This window comes from Panthera tigris, chromosome B3 (genome assembly GCF_018350195.1).
Source record: "Panthera tigris isolate Pti1 chromosome B3, P.tigris_Pti1_mat1.1, whole genome shotgun sequence".
In the NCBI taxonomy this organism is placed as follows: Eukaryota; Metazoa; Chordata; class Mammalia; order Carnivora; family Felidae; genus Panthera; species Panthera tigris.
This window is the reverse complement of record NC_056665.1, coordinates 59,956,704-59,978,016: the sequence shown is the minus strand read 5'-3', so window position 1 is coordinate 59,978,016 and position 21,313 is coordinate 59,956,704. Positions and strand designations below refer to the sequence as shown.

Below are 21,313 nucleotides of genomic sequence, written 5' to 3'. Positions count from 1 at the left end.
CTGACAGAACCCAGACTGCTTTGGATTCTTTCTGCCCCTCCCTGGCTCACTCTTGAAAGAAAAGAAAAGAAAAGAAAAGAAAAGAAAAGAAAAGAAAAGAAAAGAAAAGAAAAGAAAAGAAAAGAAAAGAAAAGAAAAGAAAAGAAAAGAAAAGAAAAGAAAAGAAAAGAAAAGAAAAGAAAAGAAAAGAAAAGGAAAAGAAAAGAAGAAAGGAAGAAAGAAAGGAAAAAAGAAGAACAAAGTTTTTAGATAATCTTTAACAGTGGGTGCTTTTTTATTTTGAGGAGAAAATGCAGAGATTAGCTTTTAGGTGTTTTTAAAAACCAGTAATACAGTATGTTCTCTCTTTTTATACACACTTTTTTTGGGTGTGCACATTTAAATGCTCCTCTTTTAGCAAATTTCAACTAAAAAATATGGTGTTATCAATTATAGTCACCATGTTATGTATTACATCCTAAGATTTTATTTATTTACTGTAGGTTTTCTGAAGAGGTAAACTGCAGAGAACCTAGAAATCATGAAGGGTCACATTACACACAGTAGAACAAATAGCTCAAATTTCAACTTTGTTATTTTCTTGTTTTCAGGTTGTTTGGGACTATTCTACCACTAAAGGTTTTTCTTGGTCCTGCCTTCATAGTGTTCAATCTTCAGTCTGTCCCGTCATTACTCTTCTTCCTCTTCTCTGAAGCAACACATATCCTTTCTTATTTCTTCTGATCTTTTTTTTTTTAATGGCTTCATTTTTTTTCTTGTATGAAGTGTTTTATTATACAAAAAGTATACACAGTGTATAGATAAGCTACAAAATATAACAATGAGATGAATACCCATGAACCCAGCACCCAACCCAAAAAAGTATTACTACTGTTGAAGCTGGCTGTGTATAATAATCCAGAGTCCCATCTTCTTACCTGCCCTGGAGGTTACTACTCACCTGAATTATGTTTATTAGTCATTCCCTTGCTTTTCTTTAAAATCTCACCAACTTATTCTCTCATCAAAAGTGTTCTCTTCTCTTCACACTCACTTTTGATGGGTAATATTCTTTAAAGCTTACAGACATAATCTTATATTAGTCACAAAATAGCCCATCCTTCTGATGACCCAAAGATTCATGAGTAAGCCATGTAAGCACCCTCTGTAAGAAGAGTTCTGAAAGACCTCAAGATAGTAAACCTAAGTATGCTCCATAAAAGAGTGCTTTGCAGTAGCAATATAAACTGGTTAGCTTTAAAAACTTCAAGGTAGCTTAGTGAAAGGTTCCCAAAATTTAACAAATAGGTGTGTACCAGTCCACAGAAAAACCAGTACAGGAAAAACTGTAGTGAGCTCTTTCACAGAGCTACATGTATGCAGCCTTTTGTTTTTTTGTTTTAATTTTTATTTTTAGAGATAGAGAGTGGCACAAGCAGGGGAGATGGTCAGAGGGGGAGAGAGAGAATCCCAAGCAAGGTCAATGCTGTTAGCACAGACAGAGCCCAACATGGGGCCCAATCCCATGACCATGGGGTCAAGACCCAAGCCAAAAGCAAGCGTCAGACACTCAACCAACTGAGCCACCCAGGTGCCCCTACATGTATGCAGTTTAAAGAACTAGTCTTTATACTGGGATTATCCTACTTTCTTGGAATTAAAATATCTTTTCCTTTATAAAATGATATAAGATGGCAGGTATATTTGGTTGCTGTTCATGTGTCTTTTTTAAAATTAAAATTGAACTTACTTGGCCAAAGAAAAATTTGAAAACCCTATGTGATATCCAATGTTTTTAGAAATTGTACTGACCCACAAACTCCCAAAGCTTAGAAAGCATAGGCTTAGAAGTCTTTAAATCTGAGGAACTGGAAAACTTTGATCTTGAGCCTTTACTATCTCTCCCCATTAGTCTCCTAGAGTAAAAATGGGAAGAAATTAACAACTTCCTCCTGTCTCTACTACTGGCATTCTTTCTTTGGTTCTCCAACATAAGAAATACTATAATTAATGAAGCTGACTAGGAAATACAGAATATAACCAATGCTTGGGGTGCCTGGGAGGCTCAGTCGGTTAAACATCCGACATTGGCTTAGGTCATGATCTCATGATTCATGGGTTCGAGCCCCGCATTGGGCTCTGTGCTGACCACTCGGAGCCTTGAGCCTGCTTCAGATTCTGTGTCTCCCTCTCTCGCTGCTCCTCTCCTGCTCATGTGTTCTGTTTCTCTCTCAAAAATAAATAAACATTTTTTTTTAATTAAAAAAAAAAAAAAGAATTTAACCAATGCTTAACTTTAAAAATCTTGGGGCACCTGGGTGGCTCAGTCGGTTAAGCGGCCGACTTCGGCTCAGGTCATGATCTCACGGTCCGTGAGTTCAAGCCCCACGTCGGGCTCTGTGCTGACAGCTCGGAGCCTGGAGCCTGTTTCAGATTCTGTGTCTCCCTCTCTCTGACCCTCCCCCGTTCATGCTCTGTCTCTCTCTGTCTAAAAAATAAATAAACGTTAAAAAAAAAAAAAATTTAAAAATCTCATCAGTGATTAGCTTTCCAATCTTGGGAAAACATTTTAACCATACTATATCATAGGTTCCTCAATCCATTTTTTCTTGTGCACAATAATACCCATAATCTATGCCTATGGCCCATCACTTCCTGAAATAGAAGTAGTAATGTTGAGGCCAGTCTAATTACCTGAACAGCACTTTGAATTCTATGGTGGGCACAGACCTAACTTTGAGATGTTATATACACTTACACAACACTTTAGACATGTTTGACAGGATGTTAAAGAAAAACATCAATAACAACAACAACATCTGTCTAAGCCCAGAATATACAACCAGTACAATTATTTGAGAAATACATTTCAGCTCAGAATAACAAAGCTGTCTAATGATGTAAGAGGAAAGGAAAAAGTTCTCAACCTCGTTAGTGATTATGAAAATTAAGACCACTATTTGATACTATTATATACCCACTAGATTGACTAAAATTAAAATGAGTGACAACACCAAATCTTGCAAGTATGTGCAGCAATGGGAACTCTCACATACTGCTGGAGAACCCATAAATTGGTATGACTACTTTGGATAACAATGTGACACTATTACAACTAAAGAAGATTCATATACCCTAGAATTCAGCATTCTATTCCAGATAGGTATCTTAGAGAAACTACTGTACATGTGTACAAAATACACAAATAGGAATGTTCATAGCAAAATTGCTCATGATAGCCCCAAACTGGAAACAATCTACATATCCATATACAGTGCAATGAGTAAGGACAACATAGATTATTGAACACCATAAAGGTCAGTGGACAAACTACAGCTATATACATAACACTGGGTGAAAGAAGTTATTCAATAAGAAAAAGATACAGCATGACTCCATCTATATAAAGTTCAAAAACAAAATTATTCAGTGTGATTTGGTGGTAAGTTAAAAAAGAAATAAAGATTATCACACAAGAGAGAAGAAAGGAGAAAGGTTATCACAAGGGGGGAGAGAAGGGACAAATGGGAGGCCTTTGAGAGCTGGCAACACCTTATTCTTGACCTAAGCAGTGGTTACACAGGTGTTTGCTTCACAGTTCTTTAAGGGGTTCATATGGTTTATACAATCATTTGTATAAAAATGACCTATCTCACAAAAAATTACAAAGGGCTGCATCTTGAGGTGATATTATGTGATATTTAACCAAAGCTAAAGGTTCAGTTATCAGAACTATTATAGCAGGAATTCAAGTACTGGTCAGGTATTTGGACCAGATGGCCACCAGGTTCCTGCTAATCTAGAGATTTTATGGATCTATTTTCATACCTTGTAACGATGATTTTTATGAACACTATTCTGGAAGCAGTCCATACAGAGTACACATGTTGGGTCAATTGCACAGTCCCTGAAAAAGATTGAGAATTAGATTCCAAAATTCAGAAGACGTCAATGATGCTTAAGATATGACTATAATATAATGTGAATGAGTTTCCCGTGTGGTACACGAACTGAATATGAAAATGTCTCAAAAACTGAATTCCAAATAACTTGAGCCACATTTGAATATGTAAGTTTGGATGTTTGGTTTTTGCCTCTTAAATCAACCTCATTATTTTGAGCTTTTAGCTGGTTTCAGACTGTTAAGTTGCAATTCAAGATTAGTTTTGTGAAAAATGATTAACTTTTTTTCCCCATTATCTGTCATCATCTTACCCTACTGCATTTAAAAACATATTTTTACAAACAATGATTGTTCACTGGTAAATGAGGCTTGAATAAAGACAAAATTCATTAGAATACAAGCAGCCTGGGGTGCCTGGGTGGCTCTGTCGGTTAAGCATCCAACTTCGGCTCAGGTCATAATCTTGGGGTCTTTGAGTTCAAGCCCCGCGTCAGGCTCTGTGCTGACAGCTCAGAGCCTGAAGCCTGCTAAGGATTCTGTGTCTCCCTCTCCATGTGTCCCTCCCCCGTTAGCACTCTCTCTCTCTCAAAAATAAACATTAAAATTTTTTTTAAAAAAAGAAGAAAAAAATGGAATAGAAGCAGCCTAAGGGCAGGAATGTTTATGACTGTGTTTATGAATGATATGTACTAAGCACCCAGAATAGTGCCAGGCACATGGTAGGTATTCAATTAATATTTACTGAATGAATGAAAAAAAAAAATTCAATCTCTCTTAATCTCTTCCCTAATAACTCCTAAAATGCACATAAATCTTATTTAACATTTTTCAGGGAAACATTAGAAGCAACATAAATTGGTGAAAAGTGCAAAATTACTTTTTAAAATACTGATTTAGAAGAGTGGAAGAGATGGAATTGGAAAATTTTAAAAATTATATATATATATATATATTTTTTTAAATGTTTATTTTTGAGAAAGAGACAGAGCGTGAACAGGGGAGGGGCAGAGAAAGAGGGAGACAGAATCTCTCAGCACAGAGCCTATGCAGGGCTTGAACTCATGAACCACGAGATCATAACCTGAGCTTCAGTCAGATGCTTAACCAACTGAGCCACCCAGGCACCCCTGTTTTAAAAATGATTTTAAAGGCTAATAGGAAATAAAGATAGCCTAATAATACTCTCAAAAGCATACATTATCTACTGTCTAGTACTGACATTCTGAACTGGATAATTATTTGCTGGGAATAGAGGAGACTGTCCTGCACACTGCAGGATGCCTAAGTGTCAGTCTTGGCCTCTACCCACTAGATGTTGTTACCATTTCCCCAGTTGTGACAATTAAAAATGCTTCCATGACACTTTTGGAGAAATGAGATCTACAAATGTCTACTGTGCTTTAGCTGAAACAGACTAGGCTTCAGCTAAAATTTATGTAAGAAGATAAACCTTACTACCTATGTAGCAAAATAGTACACAAAATATAAAAGCTGACTTTTTTCCTAAGAAAAGAATAGGGTAATGATACTATGTTCTAAACAACTATTAACTACATATAAACCAGCCAAACCTAGAATTACAGGAAGTAAAAGCCAATTCTCTGAATTTATGAAGTCTAAAAATTCACTCCTAACCTAAACTACCTCTAGTAAAGGGAAAAAACTCACTAAAACAAAGTGCAACTAAGATCTAAAAGATGAAAGCTTCAGGCAGGAGCAGGGAGTAAAACCGTTCTCTGTGCTACCATGATTTGTTTTTTTTTTTTTAAGTTTTTTTTTTTTTTAACGTTTATTTATTTTTGAGACGGTGAGAGACAGAGCATGAACAGGGGAGGGTGAGAGAGAGGGAGACACAGAATCTGAAACAGGCTCCAGGCTCTGAGCTGTCAGCACAGAGCCCGACGCGGGGCTTGAATTCATGGGCCATGAGATCATGACCTGAGCTGAAGTCGGACACTTAACTGACTGAGGCACCCAGGCGCCCCTGTGCTACCATGATTTGTAAGGCAACTGCTCTCACAAAGGGCAAAAACCCTAAGGCTTCTTTCAGTTTCCCTACCACTGGCCTTTTCTACTCAACTTAATTCCAACTGTTGCTATAGGTCCACAATCCCCTGATACCAAATCTCACTTGGTAGAAAAAAATGACGTGAAATGATGTGAAGACTATACCATTTGCTGTGAATATTCATAGATTTCTTACAGAAATGCTATGTTTGATGATAGGATCCTGCCCTAACTCTGCTGGAGAAGAGTTCAGAATTCAGAAATACACTGGCCCCAGGGTTTCATATTAAGAGTATGTGGACTACATTAAAAACAAGACAAAAATCTATCCGTTATATGCTTTTAGAGAACAGGAAAGTGAGACAACTATTTAAGTCATACGTTCAAAAACAAGCTGTACAAGCAAAAACCGACCTATAAGTGCGTAATAAAAGGAAGTTAATTAAGTAGGATTAAGTATACTATAAATAGTAATAAATTTTTAAAAATACATCATAAAATAAGTACAAAATACCAAGACTGAAGTTAACTAATCCTATAAATTTCTAATTCTTACCTACAAGAGTACGTTGTCTCTCCACTTTTGAAAACCTTCCCACAGAGTTGAAATGCTCCACTGTGCTTCAATTTCTCTAAGCAAATATCCGGATCTTCTCCAAATAAGTACCATTCCAGTGGAGTAAATATAGACATTTGTATACTCTCCTCCTGCTTTTCCAAGTCTGGGTCCATTTCAGCAGAATAAATTTCTGGCACCAACTGTGCCAAATGGTGCAAAAAAGTAGTATAAAAGTCAACTTGCTGATCCCACCACTGAAAGAAAACAAAAATTACACTTGGTTACAAGTTTCTTCTTAAAGATGTAGGGGTACAAATAATAGCACAATTCTGAAATTTCTGAGAGGATGATTTACGATATATTCTTATTTTATCCCTTACCAATATAAAAGGAAAGTGGATTAAAAAAATAGTCTTGGAAATTAAGTGGCTGCTCACATACCACATATATCTGGGGGAAAAAAAAAAAAAGAGCAGCTGCAGTGGATGAGAATTACCCTTCCCTTCTGGACTGGGCAACTCCTGATCTCTGAAGATAATTCTAACACTAGTCAGGGGCTGTACAGACAAAGCATTCCCCACATTCTTAGTTTAAATGTTGTAAGGAATTGTAACATTTACTGAGAGATCAAAATGAATGAGTAGAAAAGAGTTTTTAGAACGCCAAAAGCACTAAACATAAAAGGAAATGGATTAGACTCCTTGAAAGTAAACTTAAACCCTTCTGCTCTTCAAAAGAAACTACTACAGATGGCTTATTTGCCATGTTTATTTGTACATGAAAACATGCTCAACATCATTAGGGAAATGCAAATTAAAATGACAATGAGAAACCCCTACACAACTTATTTGGGTTTAGGTAAAAGAGAATATAAAAAACTTGACAATACCAGGTATAAACAAGAATGCAGAAAAGGAAAATGCTAGTAGGAACTGAAACTGGCATAACCACTTTATGAAAGTTTGGCAGTTTTATAGTTAAACATGCACTTACCTTACAACACAGCAATCAAACTTCTAGCTATCTACCTAAGAATTGAAAACTTATGTTCATACAAAAACTTATACATGAATGTTACAAGAGTTTTAAGTTGCCAAAACCCAGAAATAACCCAATTGTCCTTCAACTGGTGAATTATAAACAAACTGTGGTATGGCCAAGCCATGGAATGAATACTGCTCAGGAATAAAAGGAATAAGTTATCAATAAATGCAACATTAAAATGTATTCTTATAAAACCAGTAAAGTTCAAAAGGCTATGCATTGATTGCCTCTTAGCAGTTAGGGCCATGTTCATAGAGCATCTGTGTGAACTGAGCAGAGCTCTCATCTCTGTGCCAAATTCCTGATTCCCGTAATAAGTAGGTTTCACAGACACTATATGCAGGTTTCAATAACACCATCATCTCATTCTTATCTTCAATCAAACAAGATAGCTTTCCAAGCACCAAGAAATTCCGTCAAAAAAGACATTCAGTGATTACTTGCTGGCAATTTGGGCTTAAATATGAGGTATGATTACCCTAAACCATCCAACCAACCCAGCCCAATCAGTTTTTAATGCCACTCAGTAATAGCAAGCTTAAATGAACAGAGACAAGGGAAACAAAAGGTTGAGTGCACAGCTCTCTACTATCAACCCAATATTGACAATTTAGTTGCAGTTAACATCCTTCTAGTTAAATGAATGTTGCTCATTTGAAATGGGCTGGTTTTCTGGATTTATTAGTATCTCATGTTTGTCTTATAATTATGTAAAAACTGGCATTTATACATATTTTGTATTTGTACACACTTAAGCTATATTCTAAAAACTAATTTAAAAGTTTCTAAAGGCTATGTACTTTATAATCCCATTTATTTATTTATTTATTTATTTATTTATTTATTTATTTATTTATTTATTTATATTTTAGAAAGAGTACAAGTGGGAGAAAGGGGCAAAGGGAGAGAGAGAGAAAATCTTAAGCCACCTGCATGCTCAATGTGGAGCCCAACATAGGCCTCAATCCCACAACCCTGGGATCATGACCTGAGCTGAAATCAAGAGTCAGACGCTCAACTGACTGAGCCATCCAGGCGCCCTATATCACTCCATTTACAAGACATTGTGGAAAAGGCAAAACTACTACCAAGATGGAGGACAGCACAGTGGTTTGTCAAGGGTTTATACTACAAAGTAGAAATGACAGAATTTTTGAGTGCGATGGGATTGTTCTATACCTGTGTTATGGTGATGGTTAAACGAATGTTGGCAAATGTCAAAACTCACAGAACTGTACAATAAAAAGTTATTTATGTAAAATTTAAAAGTGCATTTTAAAGTACATAGTTTATAAAACGAAAAGGAAAGCCACAGATTGAGAGAAAATATCTGCAATAATACACTGAACACTTTCTCCCAAAGATAAAGAATAGGCAAGGACATTCTTTGTTCTCTCCTATTCAATATTGTTCTGACGGTCTTAGCTAGTGCAGTAAGGCAAGAAAAAGAAACAAATGGAATGATGATTGAAAGGGAAGAAGCACACTGTCTCAGGGTCATGAGTTCAAGCACTGTGTTGGGCTCCACACTGCGAGAGGAGCCTACTAAAAACAAAACAAAAAACAAAAAAACAAAAAAACCCCACCAACTGTACTTCTGTATACTACCAACAATTTGAAAATGAAATTTTGAAAAATAGCATTCATAGTAGCATTAAAAATCTTAAAATATTTGGGCATCAATTTAATAAAAGATGTAAGACCTCTACACTACAAACTACAAAATATTGTTGAGATAAATTTCTAAAGCACCCAAATAAATGAAGAACTATATTATGTTCACTGATTGTAAAATTCAATATTAAGATATCTACACTTGCCAAACTGATCTACAGATTCCACACAATCCCAGCAAACATTTTTGTAGAAAGTGACAAGCTGATTCTAAAATGAATATAGAAATATAAAAAATTTAGAAGAGACTCATGTTACCTGATTTCAGGATTCACGTAAATCTATGCTAATTGAGACAGTGTAGCAGAGGCATGAAAAAAGACATATTTATCAATGGAACATAAGAGAGAGTCCAAAAATGAATCCACACATAGTCAATTTTTTCATGAAAAGGAACCAACACCATTCAAAGAAGATGGTCTTTTCAAAAAAATTACAGAGGCAATCAGATATCCTTATAAAAAAGTAAACTTCAATCTATACTCTATGCCAAACACAAAAATGAATTTGAAATGCATCATACACTTAAATATAAAAGCTAAAATCATAAAACTTCTTAATGAAAACTCTTGCCATCTTGGAGCAGGTCAAGATTTCTGGAACAGGGCACAAAAAGCATTAAGCATTAAAAAAATTGATTTGATAAAAATTAAAGCCTTCTGCTCTTCAAAATGAACATGAGTAACTAATATCCAATTCTGCTACTCACTATGCATTTTTCAAATCTTTCACACAACCAAATAATTAAGATTAATTTTGGAATGGATATATGTTAAAATGAACATGCCTCTGCTTCTTGAGTCTATTTAGCTATACCTTCTGTGAAATTACACAGAAATAGGAAGCAACAAAGAAGTTTATTTATCACACACTAATCCAACTTGCCGGTAGGGCACAGGACATCCACCCATAAGCTATCTATATAGCCAAGGCCCTGGCCCTCTTGGCACAGGAACACCCTTGTCCCAAGCTGTGAGACTGACTGTTCAGTCCACTAGGAAATGTAATCTAGGCAAAAAACTCATCAAGAGAATAAAGGAACTCTAGAAAAAGTAACAGGTATGGAAAATTACAACTCTTCAGTCTGTAAGAACAAAGGCTAGATAATGTTTATAAAATCATGAGGAGTTTTGACAAGGTGAACATATAATTGTTCACTATACCTTAAATTAACAGGTGCCCCCTTAAGAGTGTTAAAAACAATTTTCAGGGCAAAGTACAGAAATCAGAATTTTATTTAGCTATGATAAACTCATAAAATTGTCAAAAGAGTTTTATAAAGCTGAAATATACTTAGAATTAAGAATTTACATAAAGTTCTGTACAGGTAACAAAAAAAGTTACAGATATTTGACTATATATAAAGCTTTCTGAGTGTGCTTTCCTGAAGCTCAACATGCCATCCATAAGTAAATTCAACTCATTAAAACTTTATGTAAATTGGATTATTTGGTGTTGTTTTAGAAGTTCTTTATGTATTTTGGATACTAGCTCTTTATTAGATATATCATTTGCAAATATCTTCTCCTATTCTGTGGGTTGCCTTTTAGTTTTGTTGACTATTTCCTTCACTGTGCAGAAGCTTTTTATTTTGATGTAGTCCCAATACTGTATTTTTTTGTGTCCCTTGCCTCAGGAGGCATATGTAGAAAAAAGTTACTGTTTGTGTTCTCTTCTAGGATTTTTATGGTTTAGGTCTTTATCCATTTCAAATTTATTTTTGTGTATGCCTTCATTCTTTTGCATGCTGCTATCCATGCAAAAGTGTCTTTTTCCCATTGGATATTCTTCCCTACTTTGTCAAAGATTACTTGGCCATATAATTGCGGCGTTATTTCTGGGTTTTCTATTCTGTTCCATTGATACATGTATCTATTTTTGTGCCAGTACCATACCGTTTTGATTACTACAGCTTTGGAATACAACTTGAAGTCTGGAATTGAAATGCCTCCAGCTTTTTCTTTTTCAAGGCTGCTTTGGCTATTCAGGATCTTTTGTCATTCCATACAAATTTTAGGACTGTTAGTTCTAGCTCTGTGAAAAATGCTGCTTGGTATTTTGATAGAGACTGCATTAAATGTGTAGATTGATTTTGGTAGTACAGACATTTTAACAATATTTGTTCTTCCAATCCATGAGTTTGGAATGTCTTTCCATTTTCTTGTGTCATCTTCAATTTCTTTCATCAATGTTTTATAGTTTTCAGAGTACAGGTCTTTCACTTCTTTGGTTAGGGTTATTCCTATGTATCGTGTTATTTTTGGTGCAGTTTTAAGTGGGACTGTTTTCTGAATTTCTCTTTCTGCTGCTTCATTATTGATGTATAGAAATGCAACAGATTTCTGTACATTGATCTTGGATCCTGCGACTTCACTCAATTTGCTTATCAGTTATAGCACTTTTTTGGTGGAATCTTCCAGGTTTTCTATATAGAGTACCGTGTCATCTGCAAAGAGTAAAAATTTTACCTCTTCCTTACCAATTTGGATACCTTTTATTTCTTTTTGTTGTCTGATTGGTGTGGCTAGCACTTCCAATACCATGTTGAATAAAAGTGGTGACAGTGGACATCCTTGTCTTGTTCCTGACCTTAGGGGAAAAGCTCTCAGTTTTTCCCCACTTAAGGTAATGATAGCTGAGGGTTTTTCCTTACATGGCCTTTATTATGTTGAGATATGTTCCCTCTAAACCTACTCTGAGGAGGGTTTTTATGAATGTATGTTATATGCTGTCAAATGGCTTTTTCTGTGCCAATTGCAATGATCGTATAGTTCTTATCCTTTCTCTTACTGATGTGCTGTATCACACTGATAAGATTTGTGAATATTTGACCACTTTTGCAAATCAGGAATAAATCCCACTTAATTGTCATGAATGATTTTTTTAATGTAACATAATTCTCCAAAGAAGACATACAAATGGCCATCAGAAATATCAAAAGATGCTCAACATCGGGGCATGTGGGTGGCTCAGTCAGTTGAGTGTCCAACTTTGGCTTAGGTCATGATCTCACAGTTCGTGGGTTCAAGGCCCGCAATGGGCTCTGTGCTGACAGCTCAGAGCCTGGAACCTGCTTCATATTCTGTGTCTCCCTCTCTCTCTGTTCCTCCCCCACTCGTGCTCTGTCTCTCTCGGTTTCTCAAAAATAAACACTAAAAAAAAAAAAAGATGCTCAACATCATTCACCATCGGGGAAGTGCAAATCAAAACTACAATGAGTTATCATCTCACACCTGTCAGAATGACTAAAATCAACAACATAGAAACAACAGGTGTTGGCAAAGATGAGGAGAAAAAGGAACCTTTCACACTGTTGGTAGGAATGCAAATGGTGCAGCCACTGTGGAAAACAGTATGGAGGTTCTTAAAAAAGCTAAAAATAGATCTACCTTATGATCCAGCAATCATACTACAGGGTATTTATACAAAGAACACAAGAACGTGAAGTTAAAGGGATACATATACCCATGTTTACAGCAGCATTATTTACAGTAGCCAAGATATGGAAGCAGCCCAAGTGTCCATCGATTGATGAATGGGTAAAGAAAATGTGATGTATATATATACACAAGAGTATTATTCAGCCATAAAAAAGAATGAAATCTCGCCATTTGCAATGACATGGATGGAGCTAGCCAGTATAATGCTAAGCGAACTAAGTCAAAGACAAATACCATATAGTTTCCCTCATATGTGGGATTTAAGAAACAAACAAGCAAAAGAAAAAAGATGAGAGAGACAAAGAGGCAAACCAAGAAACAAACTCTTAACTATAGAGAACGAACTAATGGTTACCAGAGGGGAGAGGAGTTAAGGGGATGGGTAAAATAGGTGATGGGGATTAAGGAGTGCACTTGTCGGGTGCCTGGGTGGCTCAGTAGGTTAAGCAGCCAACTTCGGCTCAGGTCATGATCTCACATTTCATGAGTGCAAGCCCTACATAGCGCTGTGTGCTGACAACTCAAAGCCTGGAGCCTGCTTCAGATCCTGTATCTCCCTCTTTCTCTGCTCCTCCCCTGCTCACACTCTGTCTTTCTCTGTCTCTCTCAAAAATAAGTAAACATTAAAAAAAAAAAAAAAGGAGTGCACTTGTCACGATGATCAGAGGGTGATGTACGGAAGTGTTGAATCACGATATTACACACCTGAAACTAACATAATGCTGTATGTTAACGGTAATTAAAATAAAAACTTTAAAAAATTTTATGTAAAATACATTATGTTAAAATTAGGTATTATCGTAGGAATTGAAGTAGCCCATCCTCTCTGAAGGGTAATTTTGAGATAATTATTAATTTTTTTTATTTAAAAAAATGTTTAAGGGCGCCTGGGTGGCTCAGTCGGTTAAGCATCTGACTCTGGCTCAGGTCATGATCTCACGGTTTGTGAGTTCGAGCCCCGTGTCGGGCTCTGTGCTGACAGCTAGGAGCCTGGAGCCTGCTTTGGATTCTGTGTCTCTGTCTCTCTCTGCCCCTCCCCCACTTGTGCTCTATCAAAAATAAATTAAATGTAATAAAAAAAGAAAGAAAATGTTTAATGTTTTTATTTTATTTAGAGAACAAGAGAGAGAGAGAGAGAGAGAGAGAGAGCGAGCACGTGAGCAGGGGAGGGGCAGAGAGAGAGGTAGAGAGAGAATCCCAAGCAGGGTCTGCATATCAGAATAGAGCCCAACAGGGGGCTCAAACTCACAAACCATGAGATCATGACCTGAGCCAAAATCAAGAGTCAGATGCTTAACAAATAAGCCACCCAGGCACCCCTAAAAAAATTTAAATTTAAAAATCCTTTGCCCCAGAATTCCCACTTTTAGAAATTTATTCCTTGGGTAAACTCAAATGTGCAAAAAGAACAAAAATATAAGAAATACAAGTATTTTATTTGCAGCATTATTTATAATAGTAAAAGGCAAGAAACAACCTAAATGTCTCCCAATACAAGTTGAATAGATCATGATATATAAATTCAAATGCAGCCAGTATAAAAAGCAGGAGGGCACAGATCTGTATTTCCTGATATGGAACATTCTTCAAGTTACACTGTTAAATAAAAAACAAAAGATATGTAACTGTGAGTATATGCTACCACTTATAAAGGGAGATGGGGAAAAAAACAGAGGAGACATAGTTATGTATGCTTACATTTACACAGAAAATCTCTGAAAGGATTCAAAATAAATTACAGTAGGAAGAGCTCTGAAAAGGATTTATTTTTCTCTAGACAGCCTATTTTACTATTTTATTTTTTTACTATTTTATTTTTTCAATCTACACATTTTACGTGTGGAAAGTTATTCATAAAAACAGTAAACTAAAAACTTTAATGTCCATCAATAGGGAAATAGCTTAAGAAATTGTGCAATCTATCATTTAGCCATATTGCCCAACTGTGCAAAGATATATATACCAGGGTGTTCCTATAATGTCACTTGTACCTGAAAAAATGAGGTCCACCTAAATGTCTATTTTGTACATCATATACAAACATATACTTTCCTAAACACAGATAAAGATCTGGAAGGAGAAACACCAAACTGTTAACAGTGGTTACATGGAGAGAAGGAACTGGGGAGACAATCCAGGGATTTCACATTTTACTCAAAACAATGTTATACTGTTTGACCTTTTTTACACAAGTGTCAATACTTTTGCAATTAAGAGAAAAAAAAAAACTAAAAACTCTGTAAGATATAATACACCCATTTAAGGTGATGCCAAATAGTTTCAAAATATCTTCCTGAAGACAATAACTACAAAGAAAAAATATAATAACTTTAAAGTAGAGAAACCTTGCAGATGCCAATTTGACCAAGTGATTAAGATAAATATCTCTAGTAACAAGAATATTGATATCAAGAATCCCTTAATGTGATACACTGAGAAGCTTATGGTACCACTTTTGTATTATTTTGCCAAAAATGCATAGCCTCAGGGCGCCTGGGTGGCTCAGCTGGTTAAGCATCCGACTTCGGCTCAGATCATGATCTCACAGTTCATGAGTTTGAGCCCCATGTCATGCTCTGTGCTGACAGCTCAGGGCCTAGAGCCTGCTTCAGGTTCTCTGTCTCCCTCTCTCTCTGCCCCTACCCAGCTTACACTCTGTCTCTCTCTCTCAAAAATAAATAAACATTAAAAAAAATTTTTTTTTAATTGCACAGCCTCATTCTAATCATGAGAAAACATCAAATCCAAATTGAGGAACATTCTACAAACTAACTTCAATATTCTTAAAAAATGTCAAGGTCACGAAAAACAAGGCAAGATGCGGTGCCTGGGTTGGGTAAGCAGCTGAGTCTTGATCAGGCTCTGCGCTCACAGTAAGAAGCCTGCTTTGGTTCCTGTCTCCCTCTCTCTTCCCCTCCCCTACATGTGCGCAACGACCACACACACACGCTCTCTCCTTCTCTTGCTCTCTCTCTAAAACAAACAAATGTTTAAAAAAAATTTTTTTTTAAAGAAATATAAGTCAAGACCAAGACGCTGTTACAAACCTGAAAAGACTTTGGAGAAATTGAGACATAGTTACAGGCTGGAAGAGATCAAGGAGAAATAATAACTAAATGTAATGTGGGATCCTGGATAGGACCCTGGAACAGAAAAACAATGTTAGTGGGAAAAATAGTGTAATTCAAATAAAGTCTATAGTTTAGTTAGTGTCATTAGTTTCCTGTCCCTGATACATACTGTGGTTATGGAAGATGCCTAACATTAGGGAATGCATGAGTGAAGGATATAAAAGAACTGTGCTGTTTTTGCAAGTTTTCTGTAAGTCTAAAATGAGTTCAAAAGAAAAAGAACCAATACTGAAGATGTTTATTTATTAATACAGAAAGGCATTAATAATGTATAGTTTAGTAGAGCAAATTACAAAGCAGTATATATAAAACCTTATTTTGGTTAAATATATCTATTTATATGAGGGAAAAAATCAGGAGGAATACACACCAAAATGTTAAGAGCAGTGGGTAGTGAGATTTTAATGTATTTTCATGGAATCTGTATGTTTGCTTAGTGTATATGAACAATATTCTTAGTGATATTTTCCATATTTGGGGGGATTTTTTTCAATTATAAAATTAAAAATATTTTACTAAAACCTTAAAAAAATAAAAAAAACTACACCTTCCATTCCAGTATTCTAACTCCAACTTTTCTAGGGTACTCGACAGACCAACATCTTGTTTTCTCCAGAAATGTAGCAACAATTGTAACTGTGAAATAGAGAATAACTAATGTTCTACGGTATACCTAAGGTTATTTTCTCCAAACAGTACTCATGAAAAACAAAACAAAACAAAAAATCCTGAATATTTACTGCTATATACCAAACAAAAAACTTTTCTGTGTTACTTATATAATGGAAGTCATAGAATTAGTTCTTTTCAAGTTTTTGAAGAATTCTTAGAAGAACATGAGAAATTTGACAGTCACTAAAACCAAAGGGATCTTCTGGTTCAGGTCTCTCATTTTATGTATGAAAAAACTGAATCACAGGGAGAATTAACTGGCTTTTCCAAGATCATATAGCCAATTAGTATCAGAGCCAGGAACAGATCTTAGGCATCCTAACTCCTTCAGTGCTCATTCTACTCAACCAAATAGAAGTACACAGTTCTTTTAAATTTACCCTCCAGACTAACAATTTCACTTTAGTAGTAAAACAAAACAAGTAACATAGTTTCACCTTTTTATTTTTTTTTCTTCCAAATGAAGTCTCTTCCCTAAAAACTGCCTATTGCATATCTTAGTCATTGGATGTTTTAGTACGAAGAACTAGTATTTTATGATGTTATCTTTATATTGTTGGCTGATTTGGGCAGAATGTCTGGGTGTTGATGCCTTAAATGTCCTCTCCAGTGATCTTACCACTAGCTGTCCACCGTTCCACCCCCATGGAGTGTTATTCCTTAAGGTCCATCTAGCTTAAGGCCCTCCTCTGTGAACGTTTCACTGATCAGCCTAAGAAAATTATTCTCCCCTGTAACTCCAATACAGCACTTACTGAAGGAGGTACTCATTCAGTACCTATACCTCTGGCAAATAATATTAGTTATCGTTGTATGTGTACACTTAGCCTCTTCACCAAAACTATAAATTCCCTGATGGGAGAACCATTGCCTTACAAATCCCTGTATCCCCACAGGCCTACACAAGTACTTAATAAAAGTTCTCAGTCATTGCTGAATGTTATGGACTTCTTGCTAGAGAGAACAAAGCAAATGATGACATTAAGCCTTCTAAAACTATAGAATTCTTAAATGAGCTAAAGTATAATTTTACTTTTTCATGAAGACTTTTTCCTAGATTATTGTCACATCTATGGAAAATCTTTTTTGACTAAGTTTGTCTTTTTTTCCAAATTAGAAAAACTACACAGGATGTATTTTACTAGGTGACATGTTCAGGGATTACTGGTGGCTGGAGTAGGCCTGATTTTCCTATTGTTTGGTTGTTTTTAGTGTTTTTACCCATTTGACATAAGAATAAAATTAAGAATTTTTAATTTCAAGGTCCAGAAGGAAAAAAAATTTTTTTTCAACATTTGCAGTTAAGAGAAGGCTTTCCTAACTTGACTCTTTGCTAAAAACAAGTTCTCACAATATTTAAATTCCCAAACATTCCAAACATTTTCCTCATCCCCACGGAGATTAAAGATATGTTCTCAATTCTGACCCAGGGACTTGGATGCCTGCTTGGAAACATCATTCTGGAAAAGAAACTAACTTGTAATAGGTTACTTTTGTTCAAACCACAGCTTACCCTTCCTTAGACAACTGTTTGGTATCTACCAGGCTTTAAAGGCCCTGTAACTTTTTTTCTAATTCTTCTGTTTTAAAGGAGTAACAAAATCTGGAGGCTCTAGAATTGTTCATGGTAAGTACTGGATTAGTGTAATTGGAATATCTCCAGGCACCAAGAAATCTTTTGGTTACACTAAGTTTTCTTGTAATACTATTTGACAGATTCATAAAGCTTAAGAACAAGTAAACAATAACAAAAACCCTAGTTCAACTGCTTACTCCATGAGGAAATTCTACAACACATCTGATAATCAGTTCCCAAAACCTGTCTGAACACTTCCTCTCGGCCAATGTCCATTCTTACAGTTCATAATCAACCCAAAATCTACCTTCCTATAACTTTTACCCTATGCAATCTGAAATAATCCAATACAATTTTGGGCTCTTTCAACCAACAGCCTTTCAAATAAATGAAGAAAATAACTATTAAGTCTCTCATCAGTCTCTTCATTCTGGGGCTACGCTAGAACATAGAAATTAAAGAAATCTGTCCATCCCTAGAAATGACATTTGGCCATCCCTAATGACATGGTATTCAGACCACTCTCCATGTTGATTACTTTTATGGAATGTGACCAACATGCCTCCATACAGAGAAGTGGAACTGTTTCTTACCTTCCTTATCCATGGCGCTAAATAGCTCTAAAAGATCACATTCTTTTTTTGGTAGCCATATCTCATTATGACTTACTGAGTTTGCAGACAACCAAAACCTTTAGACTGATCGCATATAAGAGACCTGGTCCTATACACAAATACCGAGTCCTAGGTATAAGGTTGTATTTTCACCACAATTAACTTCCATTTTGTCAGTTTTGATGCAATATTCAGCCTGATTTCTTTCTGTGTATGTTCTATGATGTATTTCTTATCCCTGCCAGCTTTGTGTTGTGTGTAAATATGATAAGTAAGTATACTATGTCTTCATGGCCACTGATAAAATAAGCCAGGGTCAAATACAAAGTCATGTGACAAAAAGGCCCCTCTTTTTTCTTTTCTGTTAAGATAATATACAAGCACCCTGTCAGAATTTAGTTTTTGAAGGCATCCAGTCCCTCCTAAGCCATTCTCTCCCTTTTTATTCTCTGATCACAGGTTCATGCTCCAATTTTCTAAGCTCCCCTTGAAGTCTTTGGATGAATGAAATCTGCTTTCCTAAACTGTGGAATACACACTATCTTTCTACTCTATTGAATATATATCTGCAAATAAACTAAAATTCTTTCTTAGATGACAAGGTAGAATATGTGTGTACATAAAAGTAAATGGGGCACCTGAGTGGCTCAATTGGTTAAACACTGACTCTTGATTTTGGCTGAGGTCATGATTTCACGAGCCCTGCATCAGGCTCCATGCACAGAAGCCTGACTGGGATTCTCTCTCCTCCTCTCTGCCACTCCCCGCTCATGCTTTCCCTCTCTCTCAAAATAAATAAACTTAAATAGTGAAATTCTCAAGGCAGAAACTTAAAAAAAGGAAGAAAATATGTTAAAAATAAATAAATGGATAAATTCATAGATTTTTCCTTGTGTTCTCAAGTCATTCTGGCTTACTCATAAATACCAAAAGTTCAAAGGCATTTTAAAAGGTAGTCCATAAAGACACACCAAGTGGTTAAGCCCCACTCCTCCAAACAAGTCAAATAGACTTTGTTCTGAAGAATGGCATTAAATAAACTATTAGAAGGAGAATTATTACATTCAAGTGATTAACAGCAGACCCCATTCTCAACAGGGCCTATATCATTCCCAGACAGCAAGGAGGCACTTAAGGAAGCACAATAACTCTTCCAGAGTCATTCAGTAACATTTATTTAGTACAGCATATTTCCATAAGCACTTAACTTATTATAGGGTACAACTTAACATTTAAAAAACTGCTGCACCAGAGGCACCTGGGTGGCTCAGTTCATTAAGTGTCTGGCTCTTGATTTCGGCTAAGGTCATGATCTCACAGTTTGTGAGATGGAGCCCCACATTGGGCTCTGCACTGACAGCATGAAGTCAGCTTGGGATTCTCTCTTCCTCTCTCTCAACCCCTCACGCCCCTCAAAAGTATATACATACACTTAAAAAAAAAAGTATACAAATGCTTTAAAAAAAAAAAAAGAACTCATCAAATAACAATTGTTTCTTCAACAGGAGGCATGTTAATTCAGAATACCTTAAAAGAACACATAGGAGTTCATAGTAAATTACCCAGGACTAAAGAGGTCTTAATATTTTGTCTTAAGTCATCTGAGGCAATGAGTTAAAAGCCTAAAGAAAACTTTCATAGAGCACAGTGTATAATTAACACTTGTAGAAAATGGGTAAAATGATGGCAAGGGAAATCTGAAATAATCCCACATGAAGAGAGGATGGGCAGGACACTGCATTGCTTCATCAGGCATTACTGATTATACACGTATCTACCCAGTCCCTCTCTGCAGTATTGAGGACAAAACCCTCTTTATTTTGCAGGATGATGTCTGTTATTAAACATAAGCAGTCAATCATCAGCACCAGCTTATCCACACTAAATCACTAGTCTTCTCTAGACTATTACAGGTAGTGGAACTGTATCGATCACTCTGACCTGCAGTTTTAGGCCTCAGCTTCATGTCTGAGTTCACAGAGTCTGATACCGAAAATCAATTTTCTTAACTGCCTGCAATAAGAATTAGGAGATGGTGATAAAAAAAACAACAGGCACTATGCCCTGCTATGATCTGGTGACAAAGCCCTTCAGTCAGAACTCCAGAGACCTTGGTTTTCATCCTAGTTTTCTCCTTCTAAATGTGTCTTAACTACAGAAAGCTATGCTGTGGCCTAAAATGATATAGATATTCCAATTTCTAAGGAATATCACCACCACTGAAAAGAACATATAACTTCTTATTCCTTCGTCTACTATCTCAGTATTTTATTTATTTTTTAAAGACTTTTCTTTTTTTTATTTTTTAGTATTCATTTATTTATTTTGGGAAAGTGAGAGTGCAGGGGAGGGGAAGGGCAGAGAGAGGGAGAGAGAATCCCAAGCAGGCTCCATGCTCAGTACAGAGCCTGACTCAGGGCTCAGTCTCACAACTGCAAGATCACCACCTGAGCCGAAACTAAGAGTTGGACGCTTAACCAACTGAGCCACCCAGGCACCCCAAGTTTCCTATTTTCATAAGTAATCTACCATCCAATCTGGGGCTCAAACTCACAATCCTGAGATCAAGAGTCACATGCTCTTCAGACTGAGCCAGCCAGGCACCCCATCTCAGTATTTTAAAGTCAACTATCAAAAAAAAAAAAAAAAATTGTTATCAATTAAAGATTCTGCACACATTTGAGATTGTGGATAATTTTTTCCTTGATTTTCA

The 21,313-nt window shown here is 36.0% G+C and overlaps 1 protein-coding gene across 1 annotated transcript in view; it reads right to left on the bottom strand.

Moving 5' to 3' along the window:
- UBR1 (ubiquitin protein ligase E3 component n-recognin 1) overlaps nt 1-21,313 on the bottom strand; it is a 133,268-nt gene that overhangs the window by 107,070 nt on the left and 4,885 nt on the right. Inside the window, exons 2-3 of the mRNA XM_007081724.2 lie at nt 6,447-6,703; nt 3,808-3,886 (exon numbers count right to left, since the gene is read on the bottom strand). Coding sequence (XP_007081786.2) covers nt 3,808-3,886; nt 6,447-6,703 — 336 coding nt within the window. The remainder of the gene's footprint in view (nt 1-3,807; nt 3,887-6,446; nt 6,704-21,313) is intronic.